The sequence below is a fragment of the Apodemus sylvaticus genome, chromosome 8 (genome assembly GCF_947179515.1).
Source record: "Apodemus sylvaticus chromosome 8, mApoSyl1.1, whole genome shotgun sequence".
NCBI lineage: Eukaryota > Metazoa > Chordata > Mammalia > Rodentia > Muridae > Apodemus > Apodemus sylvaticus.
The window spans coordinates 90,528,106-90,545,819 of record NC_067479.1 but is presented as its reverse complement, the minus strand read 5'-3'; the positions used below and the strand labels follow the sequence as shown (position 1 = coordinate 90,545,819).

At 42.7% G+C, this 17,714-nt stretch overlaps 1 protein-coding gene across 3 annotated transcripts in view; it reads left to right on the top strand.

The window, feature by feature from the left end:
• Positions 1-6,085: 6,085 nt before the first annotated feature.
• The window catches only part of Appl1 (adaptor protein, phosphotyrosine interacting with PH domain and leucine zipper 1), an 83,483-nt gene continuing 71,854 nt past the window's right edge, over positions 6,086-17,714 (top strand). For 2 of the 3 annotated variants that reach the window (XM_052189945.1, XM_052189944.1), the window contains exons 1-3: positions 6,087-6,257; positions 12,226-12,324; positions 17,494-17,553. In XM_052189945.1, coding sequence (XP_052045905.1) covers positions 6,204-6,257; positions 12,226-12,324; positions 17,494-17,553 — 213 coding nt within the window. In that variant the 5' untranslated portion in view covers positions 6,087-6,203. Of the gene's footprint in view, positions 6,258-12,225; positions 12,325-17,493; positions 17,554-17,714 lie in introns of all 3 variants that reach the window. The other variant, XM_052189946.1, reaches the window with a different exon arrangement.

The following is a 17,714-nucleotide window of genomic DNA, read 5'->3' as shown; positions in this document are numbered from 1 at the left end:
TGACAGATTAAACGAGCCATAAAGGTGAGGCCCAAAGTCAACGGGACTCTGGTTTTATGAAATGGGGAACAGAGACATGAGCTAGGATGTGCGGCCTCACTAGGAATCCAGGGCTGTCACGGGACTCTATGCAGAGCCTCAAGTGGCAAGAAGGATCTCTCGGACATGGTGGGCACTGTTGAACGTCTTAGTCTTCCGTGAACCAAACAAATCTTCCTTCTTTACAAATTCATCCATGGCATTGAAATGTACCAAGAGAAGCTGGACTAAGATGGTCTAAGGAAACGGAGGGCGGTAGTATACTTCTGTAATCTCAGCTCTGTGCACGTAGCGGTAAAAGGATCAGAAGTCAAGGTTAACCTGGCCCGAAAAGGGAGCTTGAGGTCAACCTGGGCTGTGTGAGTCCCTGTCAGGGAAAAAAAAAAAAAGACAGAAAGACAGAAACCAAAACAACCAAAGAGAAGAAAACAGGCTAAACCCTTTCTTTATTTTTAAATCTTAATTTCAACCACAGAAGCTCCAAAAATCACAGCAATAAAATATTATTGAAGGCAATAGTTGTTTTGTTTAAAATGGTATTGGAACTCCCTAAGATATGAGCACAATCTTCTGATTCAGAACACATGGTTTCTTTGGATATGGTAAAGGAAAAGTGTAGAAAATGCAAGTTTCAGTAAACACAAAGCATTTTAATACTTAACAGTAGATGTTGAAAAAGACAGGTATCTTTTTTACTGATTGTTTATTGTGCTGGGTACTACTGAAAGCTCATTGGTTGTTTTAGCAGTCTTACAATGTAGCTTTCCTTTACTAAGCCTCATTTTTCAGACGACAGAGCAAAGACACTGAGAGGTAACTTGGCTAAAGTCACAGAGCTAATAAGTGCTGGAGACAGGATTCCAAAATAGATAGGTGAACTTCATCACACCTAACCAGGAGCTCATAATCCAGGCGCTTTCCCACCCTCCCTAAAAGAAATGTACATCAAAGTTTCTGGTCTGAGCAAAGAAATGAATTAATAATCTTCTTCTTAAAAGGCAGTGGGTTTTTAAAAACCAGGTGGCATGACTTGAGCTTCCAAATTACCAATTTATATATCTATGTCTTGAATTTGGTTCATCTCAGTTGTATGTTAAAGATCTGCCAGCATGCCTTGTTGCAGAACCTTGCTATTAAGGTAGCAGTCCCCCCCCCCCCCCAAAAGGTAGCAGTCCCCCATGTCTAGATGGCTTTCTGAGCATGGTGCAAAATGGGGGATTTTGTTTTACAGCGGGGCATCCCTGTCTCTACCTGTCTTTCCTTGGAGAGTGTCCCTGAATACAGGTGGCTGACCTTGGCTGGCCTTGTCTGAAAAGTGACCTTGTACAGAGCTCTCTTCAAGGTTACATAACTTTCCACACATGTCCCATTGGTTTCTGGCCTGCATCATTATTAGGTGTTGTAGTGTAACCAATTAGCTCTTCCTGCTTGCTTGATGATGGGACATAATGTGACCAATTAGTCCTTTCTCTTGTACCCCTAAAAAAGCCCTCACATACCTTATCCTTGAAACTGTAGACTCATTTGCTACACCAGTCTCTAGAGGTCATTCTGTATATTCACGGTCATCCCAAGAGCCCTGGTCTCCACCTCTGCTTCTTTTCTCCCCTCAGGTTGGTGGCCAACAGCCTCCAGGGAGAAAGGGCAGGCAGGTGGGGGAGCACAAGGCCTTACTTATGTGGTACTGGAGATGAAGCTCAGGACTTCATGCATGCTAGGCAAGCATCTCACCCACAGAGCTACAACTTCAGACTTTTGTACAGCTAGCCAACAATCTGTAAGTCCCACTACTGAGATACTCAAAAGTATTTTGTGAGTGAGTGTGTGTGTGTGTGTGTGTTGGGGGAGGGTGTTTTGAGCACTGGAATTACAGGTGTGCAGCACTATGCCTAGCTTATACATTATATTTCTAAAAGGGCTTTTTAATTCCTCCAAATTTCAGATGGATGAATTCTTTGAGAGGCTATTTGTGCACAGACAGTTTCCTAGCTTTCAAGATGATTCCAGAATTGAGGCTCCTTTTACCATTCTGGCCACTGGGAGTTATTCTTCTGTCTGTATTACTGTTTTTAAATGTTGTTGCTAGGGACTGAAACGAAGGCTTTGCACATGCTAGAGACACACACGCTGTCACTGAGTTATAACCCTAGTGCTAACTGGATAATTTCTGAAGTACAAGGTTATTTGGGGAAGAAAAGATCATTCTCTGTTTCATCTTTGACAGAGGTTTTCTGACATAGGTTCTCAAGTTCACTCTGTACTACAGCAGGAGTTAGGAAATTGTCGGGGTTAGGAAATTGTCAGCTAACAATCTTTCACGTGGTTTTTTATATGTGCTGTGCTTACATTTGGAAACCATTAACCTAGAGGGATACATTTTGTTGTTGTTGTTATTTGTTTTTTTTGTTTTTTGTTTTTTTTTGAGGCAGGGTTTCTTTGTGTAATAGCCTTGGCTGTCCTGGAACTTGCTTTGTAGATCAGACTGTCCTTTAACTCACAGAGACCTGCCTCTGCCTCCTGAGTGTTGGCATTAAAGGTATAGGCTACCATACCTGGTTTAAACAATTGTTTTTTTTTAGATTTATTTATTTATTTATTATATGTAAGTACACTGTAGCTGTCTTCAGACCCCCAGAAGAGCCCATAAGATCATGTTATGGATGGTTGTGAGCCACCATGTGGTTGCTGGGATTTGAACTCAGGACCTTCAGAAAAGCAGTTGGTGCTCTTAGCCACTGAGCCATCTCTCCAGCCCCAAACAATTGTTTTTTATTTTATTATTTTATTTTATGTTTATGTGTGTGCCTGAATGCACGTCTGTGTATCATGTGTTTGCAGCGTCCATGGAGGCAAGAAGAGTTGGATCCTCTGGAGATAGAGTTATAGATGGTTGTGAACCACCATGTGCATGCTGGGAATTGAACACAGATCCTCTGGAAGAGCAGCCAGTAATTTTAACTCCTCTGACATCTCTTCAGCCCCTAGAGGGATAATTTTTTAAAGTAAAGTCACAGAGTCTTTTGAGTTGTTAAATTCTTCCCTATTATAAACTTATTATTTTAAAATCAGCTCTAGCTTTAAGACCAGCGCTTCAAGGAATATCATGTAAAAACCTAATTATAAGGAGACCAAATATAATTTCAGACTAGTAATTAACAAGTCTATTAATGGGACTATTAATGGGAGTGTATGTCTTTTGTTGTAAATTGCATGTGTGAAACATCTCAATAAATTATATGTGTAAAATATCTCTAAGAGTTCTTTGATGGGTGCTGCTTAATCCTGATTTACTTTGCATAAAAATAAGCAGCTGCCTCAAGTTTCCTAGCATGCATGAAGTCCTGAGCTTCATCTCCAGCACCACAGAAAAGCAGGCATGCCCACAGATCTTGCTGTCTCAGCACTCAGGAGATGGAGGCAGGGACCAGAAGCTCAAGTTTACCCTTTGTTACATAGCAAATTTAAAGCCAGCTTGGGCTACAAGAAACTGTCTCGAAAATAAAACAATTCCTTTCTCCCCCCAAAACTAAACAAAGCAAAATCCCACTAACTTTTTCGTTATCAAAAGAAAATATGAATTCTTCAGCCTTAGAGCTGTTTTTAAAATAATAAGTGAGAGTGTACATTTGCATGATCAGGGTATTCAGTAAATGAAAGTTATGGGCACTTTGCCTTTCTAGTTTTATAATTTTATAATCTGACTAAACACCTCCACCCCCACTTGCTCCAGCCCTGCTCCGGCCACATTTATTTCATATATGTGGGTACACTGTGGTTGTGAGCCACCATATGGTTGCTGGGAATTGAACTCAGGACCTCTAGAAGAGCAGTCGGCGCTCCTAACTGCTTAGCCATCTCTCCAGCCTCCAAACTTTTTTTTTTTTTAATTATTTTATGTATGAGTACTCTATCTGCATGTACACCTGTGTACCAGAAGAGGGCATCAGATCACATTATAGATGGTTATGAGCCACCATGTGGTTGCTGGGAATTGAACTCAGGACCTCTGGAAGACCAGCCAGTGCTCTTAATGGCTGAACCATCTCTCTAGCCCTACACAATTTTCTAATGTAACTCATCAACAGTCTGTTTTTATTTTATACCAGCTAGGCTTGGCGAGAATTTCTTGCCCTTTTAAGATAAGAGCATCTTGAGACCACTCTACAGAACAGTTCAGAAAGACTTACAACAAAGAAAATTATTTAATTTGATATGATTACACCCAGATAATTTAGATGCTAAATAGAATCTCTCTCGTTCTTTCCTCCTCCCTTTTGGGTTGACCAAGCTGCTGATTAATTCCTCTTGTTATACCACCACCAGTGTGTTTCTCATTTTTTGCTAATTATCATTCCTAATTATTATCAGTTATCTTTAGCCTCCCTTTTCTTTCCTTTTACAAGTTACAGGTTAATCAAGAAGGTCAATACCTTGAAAGCTTTCTTTCTTTTCTTGCTTCTCTATCTCCCCTCCCAGTCTCTCTCTGGCACAGGGTGTCTGTCACTGTGTAGTCTTGGCTGGTCTTCTGGACCAGACAACTTTCAACTTGCAAGGATCCTTGAATCTCCGCCTCCTGAACGCTGGGAATGCTGGGAACATGAAAATGTGTCAACACACCTTACTTGACAGTTTTGCCTCTTTGCAGCCAGGTGCATTGTGCTCGTGGTAACTGAGTAAGAAAGAAATATCAAGAATAAATTACCCATAATACAAGTGGGAACCTTTCATACAACAGAGGAATTGGCTCCAAACCATCTTCCTTCAAAACTAAAGATCTCTTCAGGAGGGTGACTACTTGATAGAGAATTTAAGGGATGCATTCGCATAAAGGACCATATCCCTGAAGATAATTCTGTGGAACTCTAATTCAAGTCTACCATAAAACTTCTGAAACAAAACCTTTATCTTTCAAGAGATCACGGGAAAAATCTGGTGTACATGCAACTTCATTACCATATTTGGATTTGCTCTAGTGTCTGGATTTGGTTCAAAGCAGCTGGAGAATCAGGAAGCTAATACTCTTCTCTTAGCATATTATATTTTTTGAATTACAGTGGAATGGTCTGGTAGGTTAATGGGTAGATTTTTGGGGGGAAAATATTAATGATTTTTGTCATTTTTTTTCTGTGTCGATAAACTCTTTGTACAACACTTCAGAGAAATAAAGAGTGCGTGGACGCTGGAGAAAAGGGTGCATCAAGGCTGAATCCATAAAACAACAAGATTCGTGTTCTAGTTCTTACATGTCAAATCTCCAACCGTGTGAGCTTCACTCCATAGTCAAGGAGACCAAAGAAGCTCTGAGTCTCTTCCAAACCTTTCTGGTGAAACGGAAATGACAATTGGTTTGCGAGAGAAGCACTTTAATGACGGAGGTAAGTCCTCCAGTAAATGTATCTTTAAAATTCTTATTTAAAAAAGTTTTCCTTTGTGATATACAAGAAATATAGTGGTCGTATTTTCAGCAATGACAAACTTCAAGGCGAGGTAAAGACTAATGATTTGTCAACAAAATCCAGGGTTTTAAACTGATGCTGATAGCCAGGTGTCCAGGAAAAAAATAACGGTTTAGGGTCTACTACTACAAATTAACTTAAACCCTGTTAATGACACAATTTCGGATTTCACAGATTTGTGGGTTAGCACCTCTTTGCAGGAGTTAAGACTGAAAACTTCGAGCCAGGTTGGGAAGGTTATGGCGCCAGGTGTAGGGATTTTTCTATGGTTGCTGACGAAATATGCTGCAGAAGTAAAACTGCCTCCGGTCCCCTCGGGCGGTCTTCACTCCGGGCTCAGGTTAGCCGTGCGCCAGCGTGACTCAGACAGTGCCCTACGTACTCAAGTCCACGCGCCCGACGATGGAGGTCGACGCTCTCACACACCAAGGTTCGCGCGGCCACTGCTCCGTAAAGAACCCGCGGTCGGGGAGGAATTCCCGGCCAGCCCCGTAGCGGAGATAGACGTTGCAGCAAGCCAATGGGTGAGCTGGAGGCGGGGCTAGTGGGTCTAGAGGGGGCGGGATTTCCCGCGCGACGGCCGCTGAGCTCCGGGCTGGGGCGGCGGCGCCTGCGAGAGGGCGGACCGGGTCAGCTGCTGCAGGCGGAGCCGCGCGCGGAGCTGTGGGCGGCTGCCGAGTGTCCTGCCGCCGCCCAGCCTTCGCCACGATGCCGGGGATCGACAAGCTGCCCATTGAAGAGACCCTGGAGGACAGTCCGCAGGTGAGGCGCGGGCGGCGGCTGAGGACAGCGCGAGGCCTAGCGTCGGCCTGGAGCCTCAGGTGCCTGTGGCCCAGGTGGGCGCCGCCTCCCGGAGTCGCTGTCTGCCGGGGCCGCGCCCTACACTCCCGGGCCGGGTTGGAGGCCCGCACGTACTCGCGCGGCTGGGCCACGGGCGGGGCGGAGACCGAGCGGCCGCCGCTGTCTCCGGTGGGGCCTGGCGCTTGAGTCCGCGCCGAGTCTCCTTTGCATTTCACGGGAGGTGCTGTTTTTATCGCGATGATAGGATGTGAGATAAGTCCTGGTCGTGGCGTTTTCGGAGGAGGCCCGGCATTCGGGGGACCGCAGTGGCTAGTTTTCTTAGGAAGGGGCCGCGAGGCGGAATGTGCAACGCCGGTGGAAGCAGGAGTGCGTGCTCTGCTCCCCGTCTTGTGTCCGTGCCGGAGTCTCAAGCTGGTGGCTGTCACTTGAGCTGAGCACCGCGGGTGACGGAAGCCGCCTACGCTGCTTCAAGGAGGCTGAGCTTTGGGTAGCAGATTGGCTCGAATAAACTCATCAAAATGAAAGCCCTGTTTTTTTGTGCGTTAGGGATGATGCTGGTGTGGTTGCTCTGGCTGAATACAGTTTGGGAAAATAAAACCGTTCGTTGGATTTCCTTTTCAGTACTTAATGAAATCAGTTGTGTTTTAAAAGGTGTTGGGGCTTCTAACTTGTGTAAACTTCATCCTTATGCCGGTTTTTATGTATAATAAGGGATATAGAACGTTTCAGGTAGATTTTTAAAAAAATATTACTTGCTGAGAAATACATACTTCATATGCATTTGTAGTTTAATATGCGCCCCTCCAACCAGAAAGAAAGGAACTAGCGCTTGTTTTCCTGGATGGCACTTTTGCTATGGATTTTGTGCCAATTTTGATTTCCAAGTTGAAATTGTGCTCTGATTGTAGAATTGATTTATTATTTTCTCAGAAGGCTATCTTTATAGGTCAGTCGCTTGGAGGTAATGTATTCTTATCAGACAATGTGAGAAAGAGAAAGCCACATTTTGGTTTATCTCGTAGTTTAAATTGTGCCTAATGATTTTTTTAAGTGTAAAATCTTACGATATATTTATTTCTGATGATTTGCTACAATTTTGTGGTTGTATTGGTCAGAAAATTTTTATCGTTTTTTGTTTTTTGTTTTTTGTTTTTTGTTTTAATTAAGACTCAGCCGGGCAGTGGTGGCGCGCGCCTTTAATCCCAGCACTTGGGAGGCAGAGGCAGGTGGATTTCTGAGTTCGAGGCCAGCCTGGTCTACAAAGTGAGTTCCAGGACAGCCAGGGCTACACAGAGAAACCCTGCCTATAAATAAATAAATAAATAAATAAATAAATAAAATAAAAACAATAAAATTAAGACTCTACGCTGTCTGAACTTCTTTTACCCAGCTGATTTTTTTTTAATAGCCCAATAAAGACTATAAAGAGAATGGGTTGCATAGTGCCCTATCTAGGACTTTTGATGTAGAGATAGTCCTGAATTTTCCAGGTAAAAGTAGTTTACAACTTGAATCAGTCTCATTCTGTAGTTCAGGCTAGCCTCAAACATGAGCTTCCTCCTGCCTCTGCTGAGTACTTACTGCAAAGCTTGAGCCATAAGTACTTTCAGTTGTTATTGTTGTTGTCTTTTAATTTAAAATTTGTTCTTAAGTATATGGGTGGTATATGGTATATGGGTGTTCCATTTGCATGTTTTTAACAGATCAGAAGAGGGTGTTGAGTCCTGGAACTGGAGTTACTACTGATGGTTGTAAGCCATGATGTGCTAGAAATTGAACCTGGATTCTCTAGAAGAACAGTCAATGTCTTAACCACTGGTTTATCTCTCCAGCCCCTGTTTTTTAATTTAAACAGTGATTTCTTTGATACTGGGATTGGATCCAGGACCTTGCACTTGCTAGGCAAATGCTGTACTACTAAGATAAATCCTCAATTTTGCTTTTACTGATTTATTTTTTGTGTGTATATGTGTTGCACATGTATGTGTGTTTGTGTTTGCATCTCTGTATAGTATATATGTGCTTATGTGCATGGAGACCCTTTATTGCTTTCCATTTCTTTAGCATCACACAGTCTTTCTCAGAACCCTGGGTTTGCAACTTAAGCTAGTCTAGACAGCTTGCCCCAGTTATCCTATCTTTGTCTTACAAGTTCTCAGAGTACAAGTACCTCCACACCTGCCCAGTTTTTATGAGGGTTCTAGGCATCCTAGACCCTGGTCCTCAAGCTTGCAGGGTAAGGGCTTTAATCTACTGAGCCACCTTCCCAGCCCTATTAATATGTGATGATGTGTGTGTGCACATGTACTCTTGTATATGCATACATGTAGAGGCTCCTCAGCCTCAGCCTAGCTTGTTTTTTTCTGAGATAGTATCTCCCATTGAGACCTGGCTGGGTCTCTCATGGGATCATGTCGGCTAGGCTGGCTGGGCAGTAAGCCCCAAGGATCTGTTTGCCTTCCTGGCATTGGGATTACATGTACCTGCTGCTATACCCAGCCTTTTACTTGTATGCTTAATAGCTTAAATGTCTTCTCAGTGTTCTTAATTTAAAATTCCTAGACTGCATAGTTCCTTAATTGACTTAACAGACTTGTCTTTTAAAAATGTTTTTATTAGGACATATTAATAACATAACAATGAGTTTTATTATGACATTTCCATATTTATTATATTTGCCTCCCTTCCTTGCTCCCTTTTCTTCTTTCCAGCTAGTCCTCTTATTTTTATGTCTTTAAAAAGATCTTTGTTTTGTTTTGAGAGGAAAATCTTGTTGCTCAGGATAGCTTGAGAGATCCCCCTGCCTCAGCCTCCAGAACTGTTCTCCATATCCGGCATCTCCAGCTCCCACTGTTGTACTTGTAGAGTTTTTCCAATAAATAGGGCTGTGATGAATACTTTTGTGTATATATTTTTATCTCACGTTATCAAGAAAATAATCCAGTAAGAATAACCAAGGATATGACAGCTCTCAAGCTCCTAATGTACTTTTTTTTTTAAATTAGATCTTTCAGTCCTAATCAAAGGTGACCCATTGGACTGAGGATGTAGGTCAGTGGTAGAACCCTGGCCTAGCAGTTAAGTAGACAGGATTGCTAGTGTCGTAGCTCCTCCAGTCCCAACACAGTGGCCTATTACTTGGTCAGAAAAAAAGTTAAGAGTCTGGAAGACATGGAAGATTCTGAATTATACTTACCTTTTTAAGATTTGTTTTTTTTTTGTTGGGCTTGAATTCAGCTATATCGCTGGCTTGCTTGTTTGTTGGAGACAGGGATTCTCTGCATATCCTGGCTGTCCTGGAACTCCCTGTAGACCAGGGTGGCCTAGAACTTGGAGATCTCTCTACCTTGAATGCTGGGAATAAAGGTGTGCACCACCACTGCCTGGCTCTCTGGTTCTTTTATTGCTGCTGTTGTTCATTATATATTCACTTTACATTCTGATTGTAGCCCCCCTCCCCTTTCTAGTCTCTCCCTATCCCCCACTCTTCCACAAGACTCCCTGAGTTCTGCCCAGTGTTTGATCAAAAGACAGTTGTGCTAAGCTCCTGTCTGCAAACATAGCAGAGTATCATTAATAGTGTCAGGGGTTGTCTCACCCTAAAAGGATGGGTCTCAAGTTAGGCCAGTCATTGGTTGGCTAGTACCTCATTCTCTGCTCCATCTTTATTCCTGAATATCTTTTTGTATATTTTGGGTCAGAGATTTTGTGGGTGGGTTGGTGTCCCCTGCCTCTACTGCAAGTCCCACCTGGCTACAGTCTCCATATCCCCAGCTGCTAGGAGTCTCAGCTAGAGTCATCCCATATCTGGCTCTTTTCTTTCTTTTAAGTTTTTTCCCTCACAGTGATATTTGCACAGTCCAAACTTAACTAATCTAACATAAGGATATTTAAAGTTACATACCCCAAACACACCAGTCTGGCAAAAGATCTGAAGGAGAAAAAAAATTTAAGCTTCTAGGACATACCTTGTCTGTGTTGTTTTGAAAATAGGAATTACAGTGAATCTTGTTAATTAATTTGTATATTAATTTGGATATTACTTTTTTTTGTTTTTGTTTTTGTTTTTTTTGTTTTTTGGGTTTTTTTTTTTTTTTTCCAAGACAGGATTTTTTTCTGTATAGCCCTGTCTGTCCTGGAACTCACTCTGTAGACCAGGCTGGCCTCGAACTCAGAAATCCACCTGCCTCTGCCTCCCAGAGTGCTGGGATTACAGGTGTGCGCCACCACCGCCTGGCTTTAAAGGTCAGATTTTTTTCTTTGTTTTTGGTTTTTTCGAGACAGGGTTTCTCTGTATAGCCCTGGCTGTCCTGGAACTCACTCTATAGACCAGGCTGGCCTCGAACTCAGAAATCCACCTGCCTTTGCCTCCCAAGTGCTGGGATTAAAGGCATGCACCACCACTGCCCAGCTAATTGTGGATATTACTAATAACTAAATATTATAATTACTGTCTTTAGTTGTTTTCTGTTTGTTTTTTTGTTTTTTTGAGACAGGGTTTCTCTGTGTAGGTGTGGCTTTCCTGGAACTTGCTCGGTAGACTAAGCTGGCTTTGAACCCAGAAGTCCACCTGCCTCTCAATGTCATTTGAGTGCTAGGATTAGCCACATGCACCACCACACCTGGCTGTTTTTTTTTTTTTTCATCTTTTTTAATGTTTTAAAATAGCACTTGGGAGACAGGGAGTAGAATAGGAGAGTGAAGAAGAGTTTGTTACATCTGGCAATTAAGAGGCTGAGGCAAGATGCTAAGAGGGAAAGTCTTGGCGAAGTAGAGTATGGAGACTGGACTTCATATGTCACAGAAGGTCTTGTGCCATACCTCACACACCTAATCGCTTAAGTTACTCCTTTGAATAAGTTAGTAAATAAAAATATAAAATCTGTCCAAGCTTGTAGTGGCTTCCATCTGTAGTCTTAACACCTCAGAGGCTGAAGCAGAAGGATCACCATGAGTTTGAGGCCAGCTTGACCCTCTCTTAAAATGAACAAACTCTATGTGTGTTGGGATTGGGGAAGATGGTGTCATTCTTTGGGTTTGAGCTTTGATTGCTCTCTACTTTTTGAAAATCTGGCCTTGATTCATTGTTCCTGTTCTTAGGTTTAGTTGCAGGAATTGCAGCACACATTTGTTGCCATAAATCTCCAACCCAAATAAGCCTGTGCAAAGAAAACACAATTCAATTAATAGGAATACAATTAATAGGAATACAAGCTGCGCGCCTAGACTGGACAGGTCTCCCACTATACTGCTCTATTCCCCAGCTATGAGATCCCTTATAACTTGCAGTTTCTCCAGGCCACGTGCTTCTGCTCCAACTTCTTTCCATCTTCTCCTCAGTCCTCTCTCTCCTCACTCCTCCTTCTCCCCAAACTTTTCAGCTCCACCTTCCCTTCCACTGCCCAATCACCAGCTCTAGCCTTTACTTTACAAGTTAAGGTGGGGAGAAGGTTCACAAGAAGTCACCTTTGTACTTGATTCAGTGATTCACTCCTCTCTCTGCAGCCCCTTCTGGGAAAGAGGAATTGGCATCAAAATACAAACAACACCAGGACTATCCACAACACACAACATTACTATTCTTGATTATACTACTACTTTGTTTTGTTTTTTGAGGCAGTGTTTCTGTGTAGCCCTGGCTATCCTAGAACTCACTTTTAGAACAGTCTGACCCCAAACTCACAGCGATCCTCCTGCCTCTGTCATCCAAGTGCTGGAATGAAAGGTGTGTGCTACCATCTTTCTTTAATAAAATGAAGCAGAATAAACCCTTTGACTTCTTGACATTGCTATTAAAAGAGTTTAAATAGATGAAAAGTCAGATTTACTAGAGTTCTAGTATTTTACTGCTTTTAGAAAAAAATGTTTCACCAGTTGATTTATATACTGATTTATGTAATTTTTTTCTTTTCTTTTTTTTTTTTTACAGACAAGGTCTTTACTGGGTGTATTTGAAGAAGATGCTACTGCTATTTCCAATTATATGAACCAATTGTATCAAGCTATGCATCGGATTTATGATGCACAGGTAAAGAACTAAAGGCTAACAATACTGCTTAAAAGAGAACCTCTCAGCACATGAGCACAGAGGTGGTGTCTTCTTGATTTACTACTACACACCTCACTTGTTTCTAGGCCCAGAGTACCATCTGTTGAAAGGACGAATGAATACTAAGTATATTACAGAACTTACATTTCTGTTAGATTTGTACTAAAAGATGACAAGATTGAAGCACCTGTCCCATCTCTTCAAGCATAGTGAAAGCTTTTTTTATTATCAATGTATATGAGTGCACTGTGGCTATTTTAGACACACCAGGAGGAGGAATCGGATCCCATTACAGATGGCTGTGAGAATTGAACTCAGGACCTCTGGAAGAGTAGTCATTGCTCTTTTTGTTTTTTGTTTTTTGTTTTTTTTTTGTTTTTATTTAAAGATTTATTTATTTATTATATGTGAGTACACTGTAGCTGTCTTCAGACAATCCAGAAGATGGCATCAGATCTCATTATGGATGGTTGTGAGTCACCATGTTGTTGCTGGGATTTGAACTCAGGACCTTCAGAAGAGCAGTCTGTGCTCTTAACCACTGAGCCATCTCTCTAGCCCAAGAGCTTACTTATTGGAACTAACTGATAGTGAGTTGACTAAAGACCACATATTACTGTATTTTCCTCAATCATCCTTTTAATTTTAAGGAACCCCTGTTTTTGTTGTTGTTTGAGTAAAGGATTTGAAAGTAGCCAACCTCTAGTTAGTAGAAGGCTATGATTAATTTTTCTTGCAGAATAGACACAACATTTGAGCCTGTGTTTGTATAATTTATCAGCTTTCACAGCAGCCTGTGTTCTGTCGATGTACTTTATCGGAATTAGTTAAGTGTATCAATTTTGTTTTTCTTCTGTTCTTACCAATTGTTATGATAGTTTTTTTCCCCTCCATTGTGGTAGGTTTTATAAGGCTTTATTCCAGCCAAGATGTTCAGTTAGTAAGTGAGGTATTATTTTATTGTATTATGACTGATAAAAACCCTGAATTAATCAAAATGCCTTTCGTCTGGCTTTGCTGCTTATGTCCTCTGTTAAACACATGGTGGTGTGATTAAATGCTCATGCTCCCTGATTGAAGAACCGTTCAGATAGACTGTACAAATTTTGTTGGCAAAAAAGTATAGTTTACTTCTAGCTTTAAATATATTTAATATTTAGTTTCCACTAGCAGAGACCCTCAAAACAAAAATCAGGTAAAAAGCACATACTGAAGCTGGGTATGGTGGTATATGTCTGTAATCTTAGCAGTTGAAAGGCACAGGCAGAAAGGTTCAGGAGTTCAAGGCCATTATTAGCTACATAGCAAGTTTGAGGCTAGCTTGAGCTACATGAATCCATGTCTAAAAAAAATCTGGAACATCGCTGAATTTTTTGACAGTGCCTCTCTTCTGTTTGCATTTTCTTTTTTTTTTGCATAAAATATGATATTTAATATTTGACACTGGTCCAAAAGATTTTCAGTGGAGAAAGAAGGTCTCTTTCAGTAAACAATTTAACAAAAGAACTTTATCATTTCCTATAGAAATAACTGGTAACGTATTCACTTAAGTTCAGTGCCTTTATTTTAGATTCACTGTACCAAATTTTTGTTTCATTTACCTATAAAGATTTCCTTTATTAACTGCTTCCTTTTCTTTTTTTAAAATTGGATATTTTATTTATTTACATTTCAAATATTATCCCCTTTCCTGGTTTTCCCTCTGGAATCCTCCTATCTCATATCCCTTCTCCCTGCTTCTATGGGGGTACTCCCCCCACCCACCTACTCCTGCCCTGGCATGCCCCTACACTGGGGCATTAAGCCTTCACAGGACTAAGGGACTCTTCTTCCCTTGATGCCCGACAAGGCCATGCTCTGGCACATATGTGGCTGGAAACATGGGTCCCTCATTGTGTACTCTTTGGTTAGTAGTTTAATCCCAGGGAGCTCTGGGGGGGTCTGGTTGGTTGATATTGTTGTTCTTCCTATGGGGTTGCAAAGCTCTTCAGCTTCTTCAGTCCTTTCTCTAACTTCTCCATTGGGGATCCCGTGCTGAGTCCAATGGTTGGCTGTGACCCTCCACTTCTGTATTTGTCAGGCTCTGGCAGAGCCTCTCAGTAGACAGCTATATCAGGCTCCTGTCAGCAGGCACTTCTCGGTGTCCACAATAGTGTCTGGGTTTGGTGTCTGTATATGGGATGGAATCCCCAGGTGGGACAGTCTCCGGATGGCCTTTCCTTCAGTCTCTGTTCCACACTTTGACTCTGTATTTCCTACCGTGAGTATTTTGTTCTCCTTTCTAAGAAGGACTGAAGCATCCACACTTTGGTCTTTGTTCTTCTTGAGCTTTATGTGGTCTGTGAATGTATCTTGGGTATTCTGAGCTTCTGGGCTAATACCCACTTATCAGTGAGTGCATACAATGTGTCTTCTTTTATGACTGGATTACTTCACTCAGGATGATATTTTCTAGTTCCATCCATTTGCCTAAGAATTTTAGATTGATCTATTCTTATCTCCTTGTACAAAGCTCAAGTCCAAGTGGATCAAGGACCTCCACATAAAACCAGATACACTGAAACAAATAGAAGAGAAAGTAGGGGAAGAGCCTCGAACTCATGAGCACAGGGGAAAATTTCCTGAACAGAACACCAATGGCTTATGCTCTAAGATTGACAAATGAGACCTTATAAGATTGCAAAGCTTCTTTAAGGCAAAGGACACTGTCAATAGGACAAAATGACAACCAACAGATTGGGAAAAGATCTTTACCAATCCTACATCCGACAGAGGGCGAATATCCAATATATACAAAGAACTCAAGAAGTTAGACTCCAGATAACCAAATAACCCTATTAAAAAACGGGGTACAGAGCTACATAAAGTATTCTCAACTGAGGAAACTCAAATGACTGAGAAGCACCTAAAGAAATGTTTAACATCCTTGGCCATCAGGGAAATGCAAATCAAAACAATCCTGAGATTCCACCTCACACCAGTCAGAATGACTAAGATGAAAAACTCAGGTGACAGCAGATGCTGGCAAGGATGTGGAGAAAGAGGAACACTCGTCCATTGTTGGTGGGATTGCAAACTGGTACAACCACTCTGGAAATCAATCTGGCAGTTCCTCAGAAAATTGGACATAGTACTACCTGAGGACCCAGCTATACCACTCCTGGGCATATATCCAAAAGATGCTCCAACATGTACTAAGGACACATGTTCTACTATGTTCATAGCAGCCTTATTTATAATAGCCAAAAGTTGGAAAGAACCCAGATATCCCTCAACAGAGGAAGGGATATAGAAAATATGTTACATTTACACAATGGAGTACTACCCATCTACTAAAAACAATGACTTCATGAAATTCTTAGGCAAATGGATGGAACTGTTAGCTTTTCTTTTCTTTTCTTTTCTTTTCTTTTCTTTTCTTTTCTTTTCTTTTCTTTTCTTTTCTTTTCTTTTCTTTTCTCTTTTCTTTTCTTTTCTCTTTCCTTTCCTTTTCCCTTTCCTTTCCTTTCCTTTCCTTTCCTTTCTTCTTTTCCCTTTCCTCTTTCCCCTTTCCTCTTTTCCCTTCCCTCTTTCCCCTTTCCTCTTTTCCCTTCCCTTCCCCCTTTCCTTCCCCCCTTCCCTTCCCCCTTCTCTTCCCCCTTCCCTTCCCCCCTTCCCTTCCCCCTTCCCTCTTTTCCCTTCCCTTCCCCCTTCCCCCTTCCCCCTTCCCCCTTCCCCCTTCCTCCCCCTTCCCCCTTCCTCCCCCTTCCCCCTCCTCCCCCGTCCCCCCCCTTCCCCCTTCCTCCCCCTTCCCCCTTCCTCCCCCTTCCCCCTTCCTCCCCCTTCCCCCTTCCTCCCCCTTCCCTTTCCCCTTCCCCCTTCCCCCTTCCCCCCTTCCGCCAAAAGTTGGAAAGAACCCAGATATCCCTCAACAGAGGAAGGGATATAGAAAATACGTTACATTTACACAATGGAGTACTACCCATCTACTAAAAACAATGACTTCATGAAATTCTTAGGCAAATGGATGGAACTGTTAGCTTCCCCTTCCCCCTTCCCCCTTCCTTTCCCCTTCCTTCCCCTTCCTTCCCCCTTCCTTCCCCCTTCCTTCCCCATCCCCTTTCCCTTCCCCTTCCCCTTTCCTTCCCCTTTCCTTCCCCTCCCCTCCCCCTTCCCCTTTCCCTTCCCCTCCCTTCCCTTCCCCCCTTTCTCCTTCCCCTTTCCCCTTCCCTCCCCTTCCCTTCCCTCCCCTTCCCTTCCCCTTCCCTTCCCCTTCCTTCCCTTCCCCCTTTCCCTTCCCCTTTCCCTTCCCCTCCCTTCCCTTCCCCCTTTCCCTTCTCCCTTCCCTTCCCTTCCCTTTCCCTTCTCCTTTCCCTCCCCTTTCCCTTCCCCTTTCCCTTCCCCTTTCCCTTCCCTTCCCTTTCCCTTCTCCTTTCCCTTCCCCTTTCCCTTCCCCCCTTTCCCTTCTCCCTTCCCTTCCCTTTCCCTTCTCCTTTCCCTTCCCCTTTCCCTTCCCCTTTCCCTTCCCCTCCCTTCCCTTCCCCCTTTCCCTTCCCCTCCCTTCCCTTCCTCCTTCCCTTCCTCCTTCCCTTCCCCTTTCCCTTCCCCCTTCCCTTCCCCCTTCCCTTCCCCCTTCCCTTCCCCCTTCCCTTCCCCCTTCCCTTCCCCCTTCCCTTCCCCCTTCCCTTCCCTTCCCTTCCCTTCCCTTCCCCCTTCCCTTCCCCCTTCCCTTCCCCCTTTCCCTTCCCTTCCCTTCCCCTTTTCCCTTCCCTTCCCTTTTCCCTTCCCTCCCCTCCTCTTCCCTCCCCTCCCCTCCCCTCCCTTCCCTTGATTTATTTTTATTTTATGTATATGAGTACACTGTAGCTTCAGACATACCAGAAGAGGGCATCGGATCGCATTACTCAATGGTTGTGAGCTACCATGTGGTTGCTCGGAATTGAACTCAGGATCTCTGGAAGAGCAGTCAGTGCTCTTAACCTCTGAGCCATCCCTCCAGCCCCTGTTTGCATTTTCTTTTGAAACACTTAATGGTAGTGCCTTTTCCATTGCTGAGAATAATGCATATAGTATGAAGTGATTAAATGAAGGTGGCCTAAATATCACCAAATAAAATACTTTCTCAATCTGTAATATTGTGCTAATTTGAATCCTGATCTTTTTCCTTAGAATGAATTGAGTGCAGCAACACACCTGACTTCAAAACTTTTGAAAGAATATGAAAAACAGGTACAGATACCAAGGTTTTAAAGCATGATTTAACATATGTAACTGTACAGTATATGTGTAGATGAACTTTCATCCAGATTCTTTTACTTTAGTGTTTTAGAGCAAGGATCTCACCATGTAGCTCAGGCTGTTCTCAAACTCATGACCCTCCTGCTTTGGCC